The 20,709-nt window shown below is 42.8% G+C and overlaps 1 protein-coding gene across 4 annotated transcripts in view; it reads left to right on the forward strand.

The window, feature by feature from the left end:
- LOC126267068 (muscle, skeletal receptor tyrosine protein kinase-like) overlaps window positions 1–20,709 on the forward strand; it is a 590,423-nt gene that overhangs the window by 85,509 nt on the left and 484,205 nt on the right. The window contains exon 1 of one of the 4 annotated variants that reach the window (XM_049971919.1): window positions 1,485–1,800. The exons of 2 other annotated variants lie outside the window; for them this stretch is intronic. In XM_049971919.1, coding sequence (XP_049827876.1) covers window positions 1,722–1,800 — 79 coding nt within the window. In that variant the 5' untranslated portion in view covers window positions 1,485–1,721. Of the gene's footprint in view, window positions 1–1,484; window positions 1,801–20,709 lie in introns of those variants that run through there. One more of the 4 variants, XM_049971917.1, reaches the window with a different exon arrangement.

A 20,709-nucleotide genomic window follows, 5' to 3' on the forward strand; every position in this document is an offset into this window, starting at 1 on the left:
CATTCCACTAGAGACTATAAAATCCTTATACGCCAGTGTTCCAATAAGAATCGCAGCTGTATTACGGGAAAATGCGAGTCCAACCGCTTATTAATAGCCGACCGGGGTGACCGAGCGGTTCAAGGCGCTAAAGTCCAGATCTGCGCGACCGCTGCGGTCACAGGTTCGAATCCTGCCTCGGGCATGGATGTGTGTGATGTCCTTAGGTTAGTTAGGTTTATGTAGTTCTAAATTCTAGGGGATTGATGATCTCAGAAGTTAAGTCCCATAGTGCTCAGAGCTATTTGCACCATTTTGAACCTTATTAATAAGCCATTCCCAAGTACTGACATCTACAACTTTTGTAGTCCTGTCTTCCTCAGTTGCGATTAATATTACGGTATATTGATAATTTTTACTTATGGACCGTCTGACAGCAACCAAAACATTGCATCGCAAAAAGTTTTCAGTTCATAGTGCTTTTGAATGTGAGAAAAAAACCGAAAATTGGCATTCATAAGAAGAACAACACCAAGAGTGCAACAGGAGCGTTATATGTAGGAAACAGTCCACGCAACCTGCCACTGATGATGCCTTGCAGAAAATAAAGGCGAAACGTGTATGGCACTAAAATTGTGTTTTATTCAGTTGCTGTCAGACGGTCCATAAGTAAGAATTATCAATATACCGTAATTCCCAAGTAAGTACAGTTCACATTATTTTGCCTATCCCCTACATATGGTCTATGCAACAAATACGGAACGGCAAACGCAACTAAGCAACGGCAAAATGATGTACAGCCTTACACATGCAGTAAACATCTTGCACCAAGCTTAAAATATTGTGTTTGAAAATTCCTGGCAGATTAAAACTGTGTGCCGGACCGAGACTCGAACTCGGGATCGTTGCCTTTCGCGGGCAAGTGCTCTACTGGCGGAATTAAAGGTGTGAGGACGGGGCGTGAGTCGTACTTGGGTAGCCCAGTTGGTAGAGCACTTGCCCGCGAAAGGCAAAGGTCCCGAGTTCGAGTCTCGGTCCGGCACACAGTTTTGATTTGCCAGAAAGTTTTATAATAGCGCACACTCCGCTGTAGAGTGAAAATTTCATTCCTCATTGTGTTTACTTGCGTCGTCATTTTCTCATACGATATGTTATGCACGCTAATTGAATATGTGTTGACATTTGGCTTACCCACTGTAACTCTCAGTGCTTAACGGAAGTACCGTTTCTTGACTATATGCCCCCCGAATTGTCTGCAATGGGTTAGGATATCAAACGTCATCCAGAGTTTAGATTGTGAAGCGGACAAACTGCATAAATACGCTAACGGGTGCTGATAAGAAGGTACTGTGTAATAGGGAACGCCTTTGCTTACACCTGCAAATGACAGATACTGAAGCTTTTGAAGAGAGCTCCAAGTCTGTAGGAGGTTTGTGGCGGCTCTTATCAGCCATCCTCAGGGGCCTCTACTCGCGCTGGCAGCTGGGGTCTGGCAGGCTCTGACATGCCCGCCGTATCTGAACTGAACATGGCCTCTGTCACTGCTTCGTCCATAGGCGTCAGTCGTGCGAGCGTCTCCGCGGTGTGGATATGGTGACCGGTGTAAGGAACGGTCTGCGACGTCTGCACGTAGTTCTACCTAATGTAGTTTCTGATCATTTACGAATTTAGTACAGTGCAGTAGCACCTGTTTTGTGTTTGGTGTGTGTGTGCGCATATCCCTGGGAGCACTGACTACCAAGATGCCTATTGGATCGCCGTTTACTTTCAATGGAACTATAAACTTCGTTACATGGGATGGAAATACTACGTACTCAGGTGGTAAGAAGTCGTGTTAGTTAACACGTACATCAAATAATTTGTTAATACAATGTCTAAGCTATTCTCGTGGATAGTCACTGTATTGCCCAGTTGTACAGTTCAGTTCAATCAGCCATCAGTCTCCTTGGGGACAATAGAAAAATAAATGCTGCAATGGATTTATTAACCTTTTGTGATATGCTTTCAGGCATTTATAGATTCAATGACGACATGACCATATGACTGCGCTACTGCAATTTCAAATTTTGTACCATTTTATATGCCATAGCACGGAAAACGGTTAATAATAACATTCTTATAGGTGTGTGTCACTCTTGATGGTAAATTGCAAATCTACTTGTGTCACTGATAACAACCATTGCCTATATCACTATGGAGAGTGACATAGCCCTACAAGAACGTTATTTTTCACTTATTTCTGTCCCATAATATAAAATCAAATCGTAAGCTTGAATATGGCACCAAATTTGTAACTGCAATGGAGTAATAAAACAGTTACAGCTAAAATCGAACTCCTTTAAAGATGGATTTATTAAAACTCATTAGTATGAGTTTTCGTGTTACAATCAAGCAATTAGAATGTCGCCTGCGATAATGCATTCCCTAATTATTTTCCATGTACTACGTACAATTCAGTACATGGCTTAGCCTGATCACATGTATGACTGAACGGTATATTTCTACAACATCGGCCGGCCGGTGTGGCCGAGCGGTTCTAGGCGCTTCAATCTGGAAACGCGCGTTCGCTACGGTCGCAGGTTCGAATCCTGCCTCGGGCATGGATGCCCTGTGTGATGTCCTTAGGTTAGTTAGGTTTAAGTAGTCCTAAGTCTAGGGGACAGATGACCTCAGATGTTAAGTCCCATAGTGCTCAGAGCCATTTGAACCATTTCTTCTACAACCTCGCAGATATACAAACTGCTACTTTTACCTCCGTTAACGTATACGTTTCCTACCTTCGTACGTTTATAGCGGCCAACATTTCCGTAATTAATATCCTGTAGCGTCTCGGCATCCACATAATGCTCGTTATCTACATATAACTTCTACAAACAACGTTCATGATAATGTGAGACAGATGTTTCAGTTCAGATATCTACTTGAAAGTCTCTCCTCTCCTTCATTAGCCTAATACAAGGTGCATATTCCTCTCCAGATACGAGTGCTTACCATCTCCATACGTGTTTCGCCATACTTTAAAATCACCTTCCTTATCATTTCTTGCATTGGATCATCTTTCCATTTAAATTTTACAATCATGCTATAGCACCATATGTAAACGCAGAAGAGCTTCTGTAAAGTTTGGAAGGTAGGAGGCGAGGTACTGGCAGAAGTAAGGCTGTGAGGACGGGGTGTGAGTCATGCTTGGGTATCTCAGATGGTAGAGCACTTGCCCGCGAAAGGCAAAGGTCCCGAGTTCGGGTCTCGGTCCTGCACAAAGTTTTAATCTGCCAGGAAGTGTCGTATCAGCGCACACTCCGCTGCAGAGTGAAAATCTCGTTCTGGACCATATATAAAACATCTTAAACGCTCCGTTCCCAGTTATGCTAGTAATACCAGCAAATTTATTTCACGGATGATAGCATTCTTCCTTTGATTCTGGAAAATGATAAGAAGGTACACAAGTGAAAAGCTGTTTCTGTTGATGTATTATCCTTCACATCACAAGGAGCTAGATTAATTAATTAACATAAATGTTTCTTCAATATTGATTTGAGAACTCTTCTGAAAGTGGAGAACGTCCGCATTGTTTGACTCCATACAGACGATTGTGTGCGCATGTGCGCCAAATTAGAAATGGTGGAAATTATAAATCTGAAAGTTTGAACTCAAGCTGCTATAAGAATCCTTAAACTCGCTTTTTGTCGCCACGGGACTAGCGCTGCATCGAATTTCACTCTTGCGCCGCCGCCCAATGCGTGTTCGGTTCGTTAAGAGTACCTAATCAGCTGTTTTAGAGCCGCACGTGCTTGGAAACCCATCAGAACCTTGCCCTGCATAACACGTTCGTATATGGAAATCAGCCATTGTCACTGCCAACAAGGTGTGCCCCGAATAATGGACCCAGAACAGTGCGAGCGCACCTAATTGACCACTTCATCACGTCGCTGGAATTTCCACTAGTTCATAACCGCTTGATCTCTCCCTATCAAGTTTTCGTTGTCTATCTTCCTCTCTCTGTATCTGTCTTCTAGCCTCCTATCTCTTTCTCGCTGCGTTCCTGCTAGACTTTACTGTCACAAATTTCTCTAGTCCACCGTTCAGACTCTATTTGTCCTGAAATTTGTAGATCTTCAGAGCATACTTCAACTGAAGCTTCACACTGCAGTGTTCGTAACGTTGGTTTAAAAGTAAACACCAAGCATAACAATTGACTATATCGTTTCCAACAGCTGGAGGATCTTGTCCTGTGTGCTAGCTTCCACAGCGTTAATGACATGATTAACATACTCCGCAATTTTGGATACGTAGCTTGAACCGCTCTAACATTTGCAAGGTTCTCAGAGGACGACGCAATAGTCGAATCCAGCTGCAGCAAATAAGGTATTGCAGCTCCTTTCTGACGGTATAAATAATAATGTGTTGAAATACGTATTTAGAAGTAACTAACCGGAGAGCACCGGTAGGTCTGTCACACAAACTTGTGCCGTCGTGCGATGTAGAAAGACGATGTTCTCTGATATCAACAATATTCGCTGTTTCTTTCATGAATTTCTTGAGAGGACATTTAAGGCATGCTATAATAGCTTTTTATCATTTGACATTTCGACAAAATAATGAATAAAATATTCGTGCGTATTTTGTCTTATTCCTGGTTTGAAATGGTCTTGGTTCCACTTTTCGTCAATACTTCATCTATCTTGCACTCATTGATTGAACATCTGATCACGCAGCTGCCGGATCTTCACATACATAACTAGTGGAAAGCGGTACGCTCACATTTTGCTAAGACTACTATCACAAGTTATTTGACCAAAGACATATTTCAATTATTTTGGAGAGGCGATTATTAATAGCTTGTGAAAGTTGTTGAAAACCCACGGTTGCAGACAGTTGTATCAATCAGTTTATTTCACAACCAGTTTAAGCGTAAACAGACCGTCTTCAACAGGTGCATTGTGAAATCGTTCAAATGGTTCAAATGGCTCTGAGCTCTATGCGACTTAACTTCTGAGGTCATCAGTCCCCTAGAACTTAGAACTACTTAAACCTAACTAACCTAAGGACATCACACACATCCATGAACGAGGCAGGATTCGAACCTGCGACCGTAGTCGTCGCTCGGCTCCAGACTGTAGCGCCTAGAACCGCACGGCCACTCCGGTCGCCTGTGAAATCGTAATTAAATGTCTGATAACCCATAAACACTCTCAACCATCATGTCACAAGCTAACATCAGTTCTGATTACGATTTAACAATACACCGCAAAATAGTCTGTTTATGCATGAAACTGTTTGGACAGTAAACTAACTGATGCGGCTTCGTGCCACCAAGATTTTTTTAAACATGTTTAAATCATGATGCATTAGAAGAAGTGAGTGAAACATAGATACGTCCTGACTAAACTACGAGTTTGTGTAAAATGAAGGAACCACATAAAATTCTGGCACTGTCGCGTAAAAATGCATGCGGTACAGAACTCCGTATGTATGAATCACTGTATACTCTCTCTTGTGGCCAAACCTGGTGCAGTCTCCAGCTGACTTAAGCTTCCTCTTTGTTTCTACAGACTAATGTCAACGTGAGCCAATATGTATTTCATGCATTATGATTTGCAAACATTCTTCACGACAGTGACAACCAAATAAGTTATTATTTTTGTAACGTCACAGACTTAATCATTCGTAAATGTGAAAGAAGGAGTTGGTGTAGTTCGTCTGTTGTTCAAATGAGTGAGTAGTTACAGCGTTTCTTGGAATAATTCAGACAGTGCAGTTATCTGCATTCTATTGACCTTTCGTTCTGAGACACTCCGTCATGATTTCAAGTTACTCAATATTGATAACACGTGGTAATGCTCTGCAGACCGTATAACAATGCAAGTTAGTACTTACAACGAATGGTTGTAGACATATATGAAGGAAACTCCAGTGTAAAACTCTGCAGGAGAGACGCTCAGTAGCTCGGTATGGGCTTTTGTTGACGTTTCGAGAACATACCTTCACCGAGGAGTCAAGCAATATAGTGCTCCCTCCAACGTATATCTCGCGAAGAGACCATGAGGATAAAATCAGAGAGATTAGAGCACACACAGAGGCATACCGACAATCCTTCTTTCCACAAACAATACGAGACTGGAATAGAAGGGAGAACCGATAGAGGTACTCAGGGTACCCTCCGCCACACACCGTCAGGTGGCTTGCGGAGTATATCCTGCATTGCGTTATTCTTGCTCACAGCTGGCTCCCCATTTCAATTGTCTCTTCAGAGAGAAGGTAGAAGATAGCTGTTTCATGGCACAATCCGCACTAACCTACTTCTCCCTCGCCAAGTCTACCTCCCTTGATAGAAATGTCTCCCTCTAGGTACCATTGTACAGTAAGTATACTAAAGTAGCTATTTCTTCGATTACTCACAATATTCTAATGAACTACATTTCCTGAATAGAATTATATGGAATCATTAACGATGAATCCAATAAAATGCAAGTGCATCAGCAAATACCTTTTGGAAATAAGAAAATTTGTGCCAGGACGGGATTTTAACCTTGATCGCTTTCGTAAGCTAACAGTCACAGTAACTTTGTAGGCCAGATTTTTGTACATCATCAATGGTTATGGTTAGAGTACAGCGAGGTGACCAAAGTGATGAGGTATCGCCTCCTTTTGTCCAGTGCATTGCTGCAACTGGACATGGCATGGACCCAACAAGGTCAGTCGCTGTGGCCGAGCGGTTTTAGGCACTTCAGTCCGGAACCGCGCGACCGCTGCGGTCGCAGGTTCGAATCCTGCCTCGGGCATGGATGTTTGTGATGTCCTTAGGTTAGTTATGTTTAAGTAGTTATAAGTTCAGGGGACTGATGACCTCAGATGTTAAGTCCCATAGTGCTCAGAGCCATTTGAACCATTTGGACCCAACAAATCGTTGGAAGTAGCCTGCAGAAATATTGAACCAATGCTGCCTCTATAGCCGTCCATAATTGTGGAATGGTTACCGGTGCCGTATTTTGTGCACGAACTGACCTCTCGATTATGTCCCACGAGTGTTCATGCCCTGCGGTGCGGGTGGCCAAATCGTTCCCTGAAATTGTCCAGAATGTTCTTCAAACCAATCGCGAACAGTTATGGCCCGGTCACATTTCGCATTATCATCCATAAGGATCCCATAGTTGTCGGGGAACATGAAATCCATGAATGGCTACAGATAGTCTCCAAATCGACCATTTCCAGTCAATGATCCACGTAAACACAGCTCACGCTACTAAGGAGCCATTACCAATTTGCACACTGCGCTGTTGACTACTTGGGTCCACGGCTTCGTGGGATCTGAGCCACGCTCGAATCATACCATCAGCTCTTACTAACTGAAATGAGGACTCACCTGACCATGCCATGGATTTCCAGTCGTGTTGGGTCCAACCGATATCGTCACGAGCCCAAGAGAGGCGCTCCAGGCGAGGTCGTGCTGTTAGCAAAGGCACTCGCGTCGGTCGTCTGCTGCCATAGTCCGTAAACGCAACATTTTTCGCCTCACTGCTCTAACGGGTACGTTCGTCGTGCGCTCCACATTCATTCCTGTGGTAAAATGGAAACGAGCGTTTGGCGCCATTGGCCGGAGGCCCCGTACGGGGCAGGTCCGGCCGCATTGGGCGACCTGCGCGCCGGATGGGGATGAAATGATGATGAAGTCAACAAAACACCCTGAGCGCAGCCCTCTGACCGAACACACAGAGCTACCGTGCCGGGAGCGATCGGGACGGACTTTCTGTGGTTATTTCGAGCAGCGTTGCTTGTCTGTTAACACTGACAACCCTATGCAAACGCGACTGCTCTCGGTCGTTAAGTGAAGGCCCTCGGCCACTGCGTTGTCCGTGCTGAGAGGTAATTCCTGAAATGCGGTATTCGCGGCACACTCTTGACACTATATATCGCGGAATACTGAATTCCCTGACGATTTCCGAAGTAGAATGTCCCATGATTCTAGCTCCAACTTCCATTCCGCGTTCAAAGTCTGTTGATTCCTCACGTGTGGCCATACGTCGTAAACCTTTTCACATGCGTCACATGAGTACAAGTGACAGCCCCGAACAGAGCATTGGCCTTTTATACATTGTCAACATATTAGCGCCATCTGTATGCGAGCATATCGCTATCTCATGACTTGGTCACCTCATTGTACGTGATATTTAACTTTCAGAACATTCATATAAAGATGCGGCGTGCCGGCCACAGTGCCCGAGCGGTTCTAGGCGCTTAAGTCTCGAACTGCGCTGCTGTTACGGTCGCAGGTTCGTACCCTGCCTCAAAGCATGGATGTGTGTGATGTCCTTAGGTTAGTTAAGTTTAAGTAGTTCTAAGTCTATGGGACTGATGACCTCAGATGTTAGGTCCCTGAGTGCTCCCAGCCATTTGAACCATTTTGAAAGATGCGGCGTAAAGGGCGCGCTGTTATCAGGGCCTTTTAACCTTCTGGCATACGACCAAAGATGGCAAACATATGAAACTTCCTGGTAGATTAAAATTGCGTGCCGGACGAGACACCAACTCGGGATCTTTGTTTTGTGGAGTAAATTCTCGGGGGTTACTGGGGTACTGGCGGAAGTACTAGTGTGGGATCGGGTCGTGGTCGCGCCTCGGTAGCTCAGTCGGTAGATTACTTGTCCGCGAAAGTCAAAGGTCCCGAGTTCGTGTATCGGCTCGGAACATCGTTATAATTTGCCACAGAGTTTCATATCAGCGCACACTCCGCTACAGAGTGAAAAACTCATTATGACATTTATGACATACATTTGTTTCTGGGCACTAGCCCTTCACATACAGAGCGAAAAATTCATGATGACACACATTTCTTTCTCTTTTTTTTTTTTTTTTTTTTTTTTTTTTTTTTTTTTTTTTTTTTTTTTTTGCCTGTGCAGATGGCATCAACAGGAGTTGCTGAAGAACCGTGTTCCGTGTTGTGCAGGTTGCCGACGAACCGTTTTTCAGACGTATCTTTCATTTTGAAAGTACTGAGAAACGAATCTGAATCTACTTTCTAGAAAACTTTCAACATCCTAGGCCGCATAAAATATTTCTTTGTATAAGACACATTAAAGAAATATTTTACGCGATCTAAGTTTCTGGATGTCTTTTAGTTTGTTAGAAGAGTTGCTTATTTTCTGCTACATATGAATGGCCATTGTTCTGCCGAAATATGGCATGTGGACTTCCCGAGGCAAGGGCTGTATAAACTCCTTTATGTAGCAACTGATGATCACATTTCGATAAGCATAGTATTCCATTATCGCCTTAACCATCGCAGTTGAAGTTTGCGCCGTATGTCGCTCAACAATACATCCTGTTGTTTACGTTCACCGTGGTAATGTTTAAGACATGTGGCCATTCCAGTATTGTAATAGTAAGGTGGAATTCGTCCGAAAAAGTAATATTACGTTACTCCGCTCCCCAGTGAAGGAATTCTCCTGACCACTGAAATCCAGTACGTTTTCGGTTGCTGTGCAGTGAATCCCTTGGCGACGGTACTCGTGTCATCAATCCAAAGCAATGGCAACGAGCAGTACAAAACACATAACACAATACTTGAAATGTGAGAGAGTCGGATTTTGGAAGTAGAGATTGCTGGTTTTTCTATTTATAGCTTGTTGTTGTTGTTGTCTTCAGTCCTGAGACTGGTTTGATGCAGCTCTTCATGCTACTCTATCCTGTGCAAGCTTCTTCATCTCCCAGTACCTACTGCAACCTACATCCTTCTGAATCTGCTTAGTGTATTCATCTCTTGGTCTCCCTCTACGATTTTTACCCTCCACGCTGCCCTCCAATGCTAAATTTGTGATCCCTTGATGCCTCAAAACATGTCCTATTAACCGATCCCTTCTTCTAGTCAAGTTGTGCCAAAAACTTCTCTTCTCCCCAATCCTATTCAATACCTCCTCATTAGTTACGTGATCTATCCACCTTATCTTCAGCATTCTTCTGTAGCACCACATTTCGAAAGCTTCTATTCTCTTCTTGCCCAATCTAGTTATCGTCCATGTTTCACTTCCATACATGGCTACACTCCATACAAATACCTTCAGAAACGACTTCCTGATACATAAATCTATATTCGATATTAACAAATTTCTCTTCTTCAGAAACGCTTTCCTTGCCATTGCCAGTCTACATTTTATATCCTCTCTACTTCGACCATCATCAGTTATTTTACTTCCTAAATAGCAAAACTCTTTTACTACTTTAAGTGTCTCATTTCCTAATCTAATTCCCTCAGCATCACCCGATTTAATTTGACTACATTCCATTATCCTCGTTTTGCTTTTGTTGATGTTCATCTTATATCCTCCTTATATTTATAGCTTACAATATTAAAAGAACAATTACCACTCATTGCAGTAATAGTAAGAAGTTTCTGGACAAGAATCTACGATTTTCGGTAACTGTTTTCCAGTAGTCAATCCCACAAAAGAATAACCAAAACTGTAACAGCCTTAATAATTTCTGTTACAATAAATCTAATAAACGTTAATTTAACAATTTCTGATCTTAAACTAAAATTTTAAAAATATGCAAGGTAAGCTGTTAGAATTTTACAATTTTAAATTTTTGAAGGGCACGGATGTAAATAGCAAATTGTTGTTCTTGTGGTCTTCAGTCCTAAGACGTATTTGATGTAGCTCTCCATGCTACTCTAGCCTGCACCAGCTTCTTCATCTCCAGATGTCTGCTGCGACCTACATTCTTTTGAATCTGCTTGCTACATTCATCTCTTGGTCTCCCTCTACGATTTTTCCACCCAGGCTTCCATGCAGTACTAAATTCCTGTTGCCTTGATGTCTCAGAATGTGTCCTATCAACCAATCCCTTCTCCTTCAGGCTGTGTCACAAATTTCTTGTCTCCCCGATTCTCTTCAGTTCCTCCTCGTTAGTTACGTGATATACCCACCTAATCTTCAAAATTCTTCTATAGCACCACATTTCGAAAGCTTCTACCCTCTTTTCCTCTAAACTGTTTATCGTCCATGTTTCACTTCCATACAGGCTACTTTCTAAATATTTTCAGGAAAGAATTCCTAACACTTAAATCTACATTCGATGTTAACACATTTCTTCAGAAATTCTTTTCTCTCCACTGCCAGTCTACATTTCATATCCTCGCTACTTCAGCAATCATCAGTTGTTTTTGTTGATAGCAAAACTTATCTATTACTTATTGCCTTAGTATCACCCGATTTAATTCGACTACGTTCTATTATGTAAACGTAGACTTCCGCCGCTTTTGCACTCTCAATAAAGTACTTCTGGGTTTGGGACCGCATTGTCAACTATAAAATTCCGACATTTCGGCGACTATTGCAAGACGCCTTCCTCAGGGTGTATTGTTAGCAGTACACCCTGAGGAACGCGTCTTTGTTGATGTTCATCTTGTATCCTCCTTTCAAGGCAGTTTCCATTTCGTTCAACTGCTCTTTCAAGACCTTTGTTGTCTCTGACAAAATTTCAAAGCTATCGGCACACTTTAAAATTTTTATTTCGTATCCCTGAAGTTTAATTCATAGCAAATAAACGAGTAAAATAAGTAGTAAATCTTAACAGGTACTGATGTGTCTCAAAAAAATTTCTTTAAAGGCCTAGACGTAAAGCTAGGTTCTAATACCTGCAGATTTGACCACCTTCTTCTAGGAAGCAAATGCAAAACCAAGAAGTCAGGTAATAACTAATGAGCTGGGACCACAACATTGTTAAGAGAGTGCTTGATCAGCAACGCGTTAAGGAGCTTCTTAGCCAACAAAGTCGTTAATAAGTAAGGAACAAACAAAATTCAACATGCCGTACGACGGTAGTAGTGATTCTAATGGCGATCTGATGTTGTAACATTTCCTTGAAACAACCTTCGAACGACAGCCGTTGGCCACACATCTTGACGAACAGCCTTCAGAAATGTGTGGCTTACTGAGGCTATTTTTGCATTGGAAGTAACAGCTGTTAATACTGCAACGCAGTTTAGAGCTGGTCTCACTGGTTGCTCGACCAAGCGCACACACTATGCGCTACCCACTGCCGTGCCGATCTGTAGAGCGCAATGTTATTCGACTTGGCAGTGAGGGCACTTTGATCGGCTTATTGTGAGTCAGCGCTTAATCCGGGCTGCGGGGAAAAGGACGAACGGAACTGCCACAATTATGCACTGGAAACCGTACTAATCTTGGTGATTAGAGCTATGAAGACCGTACTAATCTTGGTGATTAGAGCTATGAAGTGGATGGTCGGTCACACAAGGGGTAGAGGCCAAGTCTTTGATTTGCTGCATTCTGATTTACTGGAATCCGTTCCAACTCCATCTGTCGTGCTAGTTTCCATATCACTGTCGTCCTCATGTGCTGCATATTCATCTTCACTCTCACGACCGTCATTGATTATTATATTTTCTATTGCTTCTTTAACTAAACAATTTCTGTACCAGTGCTGAGTTTCAATTTCTTTTGCATGTACATAAACTTGTATCCAATCATGTTGGGTAGCCATAAAAAAATGACCCTTTGGTCATTATTAAATTAAAGGAAGACTCCATTTTTTACACTTTTTAGGTTCTTTGTATTTGAGGTTAGCTGTATAGGGTTCAAATCACAGTGGTATGGTGGCAACCTCAGAACAGTATATTCCTTACGCTGTAAAACTGCATCTACCTTAAAAACAGGCTTTGGCTTATTACAACACATAATTCGCAGAAACTCAGTTGATGTTAAGCTTGGTTCAAAACAAAATTTTTTCTGTAACACTCATTCATATGCGTCGTTTCTACGAGTGGTGGGAACAATGTGATACTGTGTGTTATCAAGAAGAACAATACTAGCAGTTGGGGTGTTGCGAATCAGTTTGTTCTAACAAACTATCGTGACAATCTTGGAAATTAGATTTCGAATCATAAATATTAACTCTGCTCCCTCTACGAAACCACCAGCACCTCGAGCATGGACAATACCTCTTTGGCCGGCACTACCATTATCATTGCACCCGGAACTTCTTTATGCTAGTAGCACAGTTGCGAATACGAGTGGTTTATTTGGCCCCTTTTGATTATTTCTGATTGCTCTCAGGTATTCAGCACGCTTTGCAACAATCTCGGAACGTGCTGTTAGGATGGTTCTCTTATCTTCAAATTTTTTGAAATGAAATCCCATCGCTTTCATAATTTCATACAGGTTTTCTCCTCCCTTCGGAAAATTTGCCGTAGTTTTTGAAAATATAAGGATCTTTGCTAACTTTGTTATTTTCTTCATTTGGTGTAAACGCTACAAATATTTTCATATAATAAGCACTCTCTCGAATTCGTCTAGAGAAACTACTTTTCTAGAACATCAAATATAAGAGTTTTAGCATTTTCTTGGTTGCTCTTGCTTACTTAAAGTCACTTTCAGGACATCTTCCTCTGTTTTGCCACTCTTCATTCAGGATTATAGATAACACCGCTCTGTGCTACTCTGATGACACACAATACACACACACACACACACACACACACACACACACACACACACACACATATATATATATATATATATATATATATATATATATATATATATATATATATATATGATTACTATAAACAATAATTGTAAAATGGCTGCTCTGCAGTAACGTTAAGAGATCAGTTAATGATCCAAAGCAGTAATCAGCTGTAACAAATACTTTCACCTTATAAAAACACTAAATAATGAAGCGATCTGACAGCACATTTTTATTAGACAAATGACAGATCACTTCATTATTTGGTAAACACTAAATAGCGTTCTGGCAGAATTGTTCCACTGGGCAAATATCAGATCGTTTCATTATTTGGTGTTTTCCAATTCGAAATTTTAGTTGTATTTCTGAAGAAGACGGGTTTACATCCGTCGAAACCATGGTCAAAGATGCCTGCCCGGCTAGCAGCGCGATCTAACGCTGCTTCTGCCCGGCGGATTAGTCTCGAGGTCCTGTGTGCCGGCCAGCCTGTCGATAGGTTTTAAGGCGGTTTTTCATCTACTTCAGCGAATGAGGGCTGGTTCCCTTTGTTCCGCCTCAGTTACACTATGTCGGCGATTACTGCGCAAACACTGTCTCCACGTACGCAAACATTTGGGGTTACACTCGTCTGGTATGTGGCGTTCCCAGGGCGGGAAAGGGGGGGAGGGGAAGGGGTAAATGGGGTGTGAAGGAGGCGGGGGGAGGGGGGGGGTTCACTGGGGGTGGCGGTCAGGTGGGTGAACTGCTGTGGGGTTGTGAACCACTTAGGACTATGGCGGGACCAAGCCTTTCCGTCGTTTGTAGGTCCCCAGTTTAATGCACACATACACACATAGTCAAAGGTTGAAAAAACCTTTTAGTCGCAAATGGATGGTTACTTTGGTCTGATTTATTAACAACTGTACTGGTTGGTAGGACAGCTGGGCTGTGGAAGTGGAAGGATAGCCCACAACAGACAACAGTATTCACAATTACAAGCACCCAAGCTTTAATGATCTTCCAGCAATAAAGGCTCTTAACAAATCTCAATTAAGCAAGGGCATAAACTTGGTTACAAACATATGTTAATCTTCAACCGGTGCATAACACCAATAAAGAATTACCAATCAATAAAACTTAGATAAAGGACTGCTTTACAAGAATGCTTAAATTAAATAAATCATGAAAGCTAAGTTACAAATTTTATGTTAAGATTCAACAGGTGAATAACCCCAATAAATAAGTCTCATTTAAATAAAACAGATAGGAAAATGTCTTACCAAAATGCTTGAATTGTATAAAATCATGAAAAGCTAAGTTACAACCTTTGTCACAAACTACTTAGGAATTTAATGCAAATAAACAAATTTGATCCGTTTAATCAGAAGGTAACTGCCAAGTCCAAGCGACCGAAGCCACTCAGAGCGGACGACCGCCCCAACGCTGGTCATCAACCGACATCGCCATGGCCCAGTGGCCACCGTGCTAAAGCAGACTAGCGATTCGGTAAGCGACCGACAGCAACACAGGAGTAACAGTGACTGAAAGTCGGCGTACGCCTTACGAAACACGGCACACCCTGAAGCGGGAGCAGGCACAGCTGACTAGCGGCCATACAACCGCGAGCAAACAAATCTCACGCCGCTCGTACTAAAGCGGGAAATGACAGCGAGCGACAAGACGCCACGCGCAGAGAAGCAACCGTGCCTACCCCTCGACCACTGAATGTGCCCTGTCTCCTTGTCTATGGTAATACAATTTATAGCACACCAGAAACGATTTAACAATGGCATTAGTTCAACGCAAGATCAGTTAACAGTCAGGTCCAGTAAGTATTTTCCCGCGGATTAACCTTCAAACCAACTTCCGGACCACAGGCGAAAATTAGTAAACTTGGCATAAGTTTTCACCAGACTGATAAACAAGAAATCATATTAAACAGTAGCCAAAATACAGTCAACATACGCAAGCCCATCAAGACCTTGCTACCTTACAGTTGTCATTAACGGCGAAATTCACCATTGAAAGCAAAAACACACCACAAAGGTTAAATTAATTAATTTGCAGACGAGCCAGTCACTGAAAGCTCAGTTTCATAAGATTGGGATAACCTCACTCGGCAGCAATACATTTGTGTGCATGATAACTAGGTTGCCCAAACAGGACCCCAAAACCCAAAACAGGTCACACGTTAGCTGTCTAGTTCTCGGATACTAGGCGCCACCGTGCTAAGACAATCGCGGCGAAAAAAAATCTCTGAAATTACAGCTGCCTGCAGCAAAACAAATTAGTCAGGGTGCATGAACGTAAAGCACAAGCCACTGTTCCAGCCGGAGCGTAAACTTCTTAATGAACATACGGACAGAACAACACCCGTGGGCATAAAGGCAGCAGCAGATGCGTACCAAGCAAACTCCACTGCGCCAAAATATGACCCACGTCACGTCCACAAACCGGAGCACTGCTCCCGGAGCTGGTGTCTGCTCGCTGGACTGCCGCAACTCTCTGTCCCCCGGAAAGCGATGCTGACTGCCGCCTTTCTCGGCCGTGCACAACTCTTCTCGCCTCAGAGTGCGGCCGCAATGTCCGTTCTCCCCTGCTGTCCGCCCCAGACTCTCCTTTCTCGTACTCACTCCCCGTTAGGAACCGCTCCGACAGGAGGCGCTCGCGATCGCACATAGTGCCAACCTGAACCAGAGGAGTAATCGATAGCGTCTTGCTCCCGAGAGCCGCGCCAAGGCTCAACAACCATTTTTTCAACCACTGGAGCTGATCGTCTTTGGTTTTACACAACATATTACTTGAACTAAGTTTCTTTACCCTGAAATTTGTCGTCGCCACTATGCGATTTTTACGGGTCCATGTGCTTCTGAAGAAGACAATTTTACAGTTGTTAAAACCATAGTAAAGGGTTGTTAATAAATCTTTATAGCTGCAACCGGTTGGCTGATTTTCTTAGATTATTTATTATTAGGTTTCTGTGTCTAGTCGGTAGAAAGAATTGTACTACCATTTTGTGTGCCCATTCTCGTTGGCGAGGCTCACTAACCGTGTAGCCAGTGCTCGCGATAGCGTAGTAACCGGCACTTGTCGCGGAATCGCTAAACCTGCGACGTCCGCGGTCTCTGCCATTGACACGTCTACGCCGATCGATGTGGAAGACTTTTATGAGTGAATAGGACTTGATAAACTGAACTTGCGTCCGTATTTTCTCGAGTTGCTCTACAAGCTCATCTATATCTACATCTGCATACATACTCCGCAATCCATCATACGGTGCGTGGCGGAGGGTACCTCGTACCACAACTAGCATATTCTCTCCCTGTTCCACTCCTAAACAGAACGAGGGAAAAATGACCGCCTATGTCTCTGTACGAGCCCTAATCTCTCTTATCTTATCTTTGCGGTCTTCCCGCGAAATTGACGGCAGTAAAATTGTACTGTAGTCAGCCTCAAATGCTGGTTCTCTAAATTTCTTCAGTAGCCATTCATGAAAAGAACGCCTCCTTTCCTCTTAGGACTCCCACCCGAGTTCCTGAAGTATTTCCGTAACACTTGCGTGATCATCAAACCTACCAGTAACAAATCTAGCAGCCCACCTCTGAATTGCTTCTATGTCCTCCCTCAATCCGACCTGATAGGGACCCCAAACGCTCGAGCAGTACTCAAACAAGCTCGACTGAATAATACAGTTTTCGAGGCAAGCGGCAGCTCCGAGCGAGATTAGGCCGGTGGCGAGTGGGCCCCGTTGGGCTATCAGTGGTCGCGGGTCGCGGGCCCCCTCATATGCGGGAGGAACCCCCCCGCCTGTGCTCCAGTGCGCAGCTGCGCCACAGAAAAAGCCACGCCGGAGCTGCTGTCCCTCCTCCTTCTCCACAGCCGGCCCGCTTCACCAGGGATCAACTTATCGACTTGTAACTCGACCGTAAACATCGTCCGCACCGCACTCCGAAGTTTTTACTCTCCTGCATCCCGTCTGTCAAAAGATCTCACATATACGCCTGGTACAGGTTCCGTCCGATATATCTGAACGGTCTGAACTGTAGTAACCTCCGTCCGGATAAGCCAACAGCCACAGATGTCTGTCTGAAAACTAGGGAACGAGCGGACTGTTTCTAAATTTACCTCATAAATTCTTAGAATCTGTAGAGGACCTTCAGTAGATAATCTAAGTATTAAGTCTAAGTATTAAGTCAAATGGAACACGTGAGGCGATACTGACCCTACGACTTATCTTAGAAGCTAGATTAAGGAAAGGCAAACGTACGTTTCTAGCATTTGTAGACTTAGAGAAAGCGTTTGACAATGTTGACTGGAATACTCTCTTTCAAATTCTGAAGGTGGCAGGGGTAAAATACAGGGAGCGGAAGGCTATTTATAATTTGTACAGAAACCAGATAGCAGTTATAAGAGTCGAGGGACATGAAAGGGAAGTAGTGGTAGGGAAGGGAGTGAGACAGGGTTGTAGCCTTTCCCCGATGTTATTCAATCTGTATATTGAGCAAGCAGTGAAGGAAACAAAAGAAAAATTCGGTGTAGATATTAAAATCCTTGGAGAAGAAATAAAAACTTTGAGGTTCGCCGATGGTATCGTAATTCTGTTAGAGACAGCAAAGGACTTGGAAGAGCAGTTGAACGGAATGGATAGTGTCTTGAAAGGAGGAGATAAGATGAACATCAACAAAAGCAAAACGAAGATAATGGAATGTAGTTGAATTAAGTCGGTTGATGTTGAGGGTATTAGATTAAGAAATGAGACACTTAAAGTAGTAAAGGAGTTTTGCTATTTGGGGAACAAAAGAACTAATGATGGTCGAAGTAGAGAGGATATAAAATGTAGAGAGGCGATGGCAAGGAAAGCGTTTCGGAAGAAGAGAAATTTGTTAACATCGAGTATAGATTTAAGTGTCAGGAAGATATTTCTGAAAGTATTTGTATGGGGTGTAACCATGTATGGAAGTGAAACATGGACGATAAATAGTTTGGACAAGAAGAGAATAGAAGCTTTCGAAATGTAGTGCTCCAGAAGAATGCTGAAGATTAAATGGGTAGATCACATAACTAATGAGGAAGTATTGAATAGGATTGGGGAGAAGAGAAGTTTGTGGCACAACTTGACCAAAAGAAGGGATCGGTTGGTAGGACATGTTCTGAGGCATCAAGGGATCACGAATTTAGTATTGGAGCGCAACGTGGAAGGTAAAAATCGTAGAGGGAGACCAAGAGATGACATTGTAATTCCGTCATGGACAGCAAAGGAGTTGGAAGAGCAGTTGAACTGAATGGATAGTGTCTTGAAAGGAGGATATAAGATGAACATCAACAAAAGCAACACGAGGACAATGGAATGTAGTCGAATTAAGTCGGGTGATGCTCAGGGAATTATATTAGGAAATGAGACACTTAAACTAGTAAATGAGTTTTGCTATTTGGGGAGCAAAATAACTGATGATGGTCGAAATAGGATATAAAATGTAGACTGGCAATGGCAAGGAAAGCGTAGCATGGAGAGCTGCATCAAACCAGTCTCAGGACTGAAGAGCACAACAACAACAACGTCAGATGACGTGCTGCGTCTGCAGTATGGGAAATATACTAAATCCCGTTCCTGCTCTCCAGCCTGGAGAGATCTGACGCTATTTACTAAGCAGTGGTGGGGACAACTTTTTAGTGAGCTCTTCAGTTGTTTAAATACACTGTTTCAGATTATTCGTCTCTCAACGCAGTACAAGTGGACAAGCAGCTTAAAGCAGACGAGAAATATCGTGCAAAATATAGCGTTCCCCTCCAAAAGAACTCTAGTGGCTTGTAATACAGGCGTTAATTTGAGGCAGAAATTTTTTAGAATTTACGTCTCTAGTATTTGAAAGCTAGCCTACTACCTGTTAGTTTTTTATCTGAGTATATAATTAATGGCTTTAAAGTATTCCCATTTTTTTTAAAATTGTGACCCATGAATGAACAGCAACGCGAGCTGACTTACATAAGTGATATTTAGGTATTAGCATCCTTTCATTGCGTAGCGCAACAGAATTTATGAAGCAATGCAAAATTATCGCCAAAAACAGTCATTTATTCTATTAATAATACGAGAGAAGGAAAGTTGCTACTCACCATATAGTGGATGTGTTGAGTCGCGCGGTCGCAGTTTCGAATCCTGCCTCGAGAATGGATGTGAGTGATGTCCTTAGGTTAGCTAGATTTACCTAGTTCCAAGTTCTAGGACACTGATGACCTGAGACGTTGTCCCATATTGCTCAGAGCCAGTGCTTTGTTGAATCGCGATGGGCACAATAAAAAGATTCACACAATCACAGCTTTCGGGCATTAAGGCCTTTGTCAGCGGTAGACTCACGTACACACACGTACAAACACACTCGTAAGGCAACAAGAGAAACACAGGAAAGAAAAGAAAGACGGATGGACATTCAGTATAGCGATGCAAAAGAGAGTGGTTACAAAGGAAAACAGCACAGGGTTAGGATCAAAGAAAAGCCGTCAGGCAAAAATCAAACAATGGAAAAGCCAGTATGGAATGTAACAATACGAGAGAAGGAAAGTGTGTGTGCGTGTGTGTATGTGTGTCCTCTGCTGACAAAGGCCTTAATGACCGAAAGCTATATTGTGTGAGTCTTTTTATTGTGCCTATCACGATAAAGCACCTCCGCTATATGGTGACTAGCAACTTTCCTTCTCTCGTATTGTTACATTCCATCCTGGACTTTCCATTGTTTCATTTTTTCTATTATTTACTCCTCATCAGCAAATTATAATCAGTACTCTGAAAACTGCAGATTCTGAAACATTTTTTGGTCAGCTGTTACTATTGTAGTTGTAACAAGAAAACACGCCCGCATCTCGTGGTCGTGCGGTAGCGTTCTCGTTTCCCACGCCCGGGTTCCCGGGTTTGATTCCCGGCGGGGTCAGGGATTTTCTCTGCCTCGTGATGGCTGGGTGTTGTGTGATGTCCTTAGGTTAGTTAGGTTTAAGTAGTTCTAAGTTCTAGGGGACCATAGATGTTAAGTCCCATAGTGCTCAGAGCCATTTGAACCATTTAACAAGAAAACAGTACAGCCACCAGACCAAGTCAGACATGTTTTAGTAAAGAAGGCAGTTTCAATCTTTAAACATAAAGTTTCAATAAACAGATTAAATTCATTCTTCGCAACAATATTAATTTTACTCTTTGCTGTTAGAGACTGATTAACAAGAAAATCATTTCCCCACATCAACAAATACGAAAATAACCTTTGTGGTTCTTAACAA

This window comes from Schistocerca gregaria, chromosome 4 (assembly GCF_023897955.1).
Source record: "Schistocerca gregaria isolate iqSchGreg1 chromosome 4, iqSchGreg1.2, whole genome shotgun sequence".
NCBI classification, from domain to species: domain Eukaryota; kingdom Metazoa; phylum Arthropoda; class Insecta; order Orthoptera; family Acrididae; genus Schistocerca; species Schistocerca gregaria.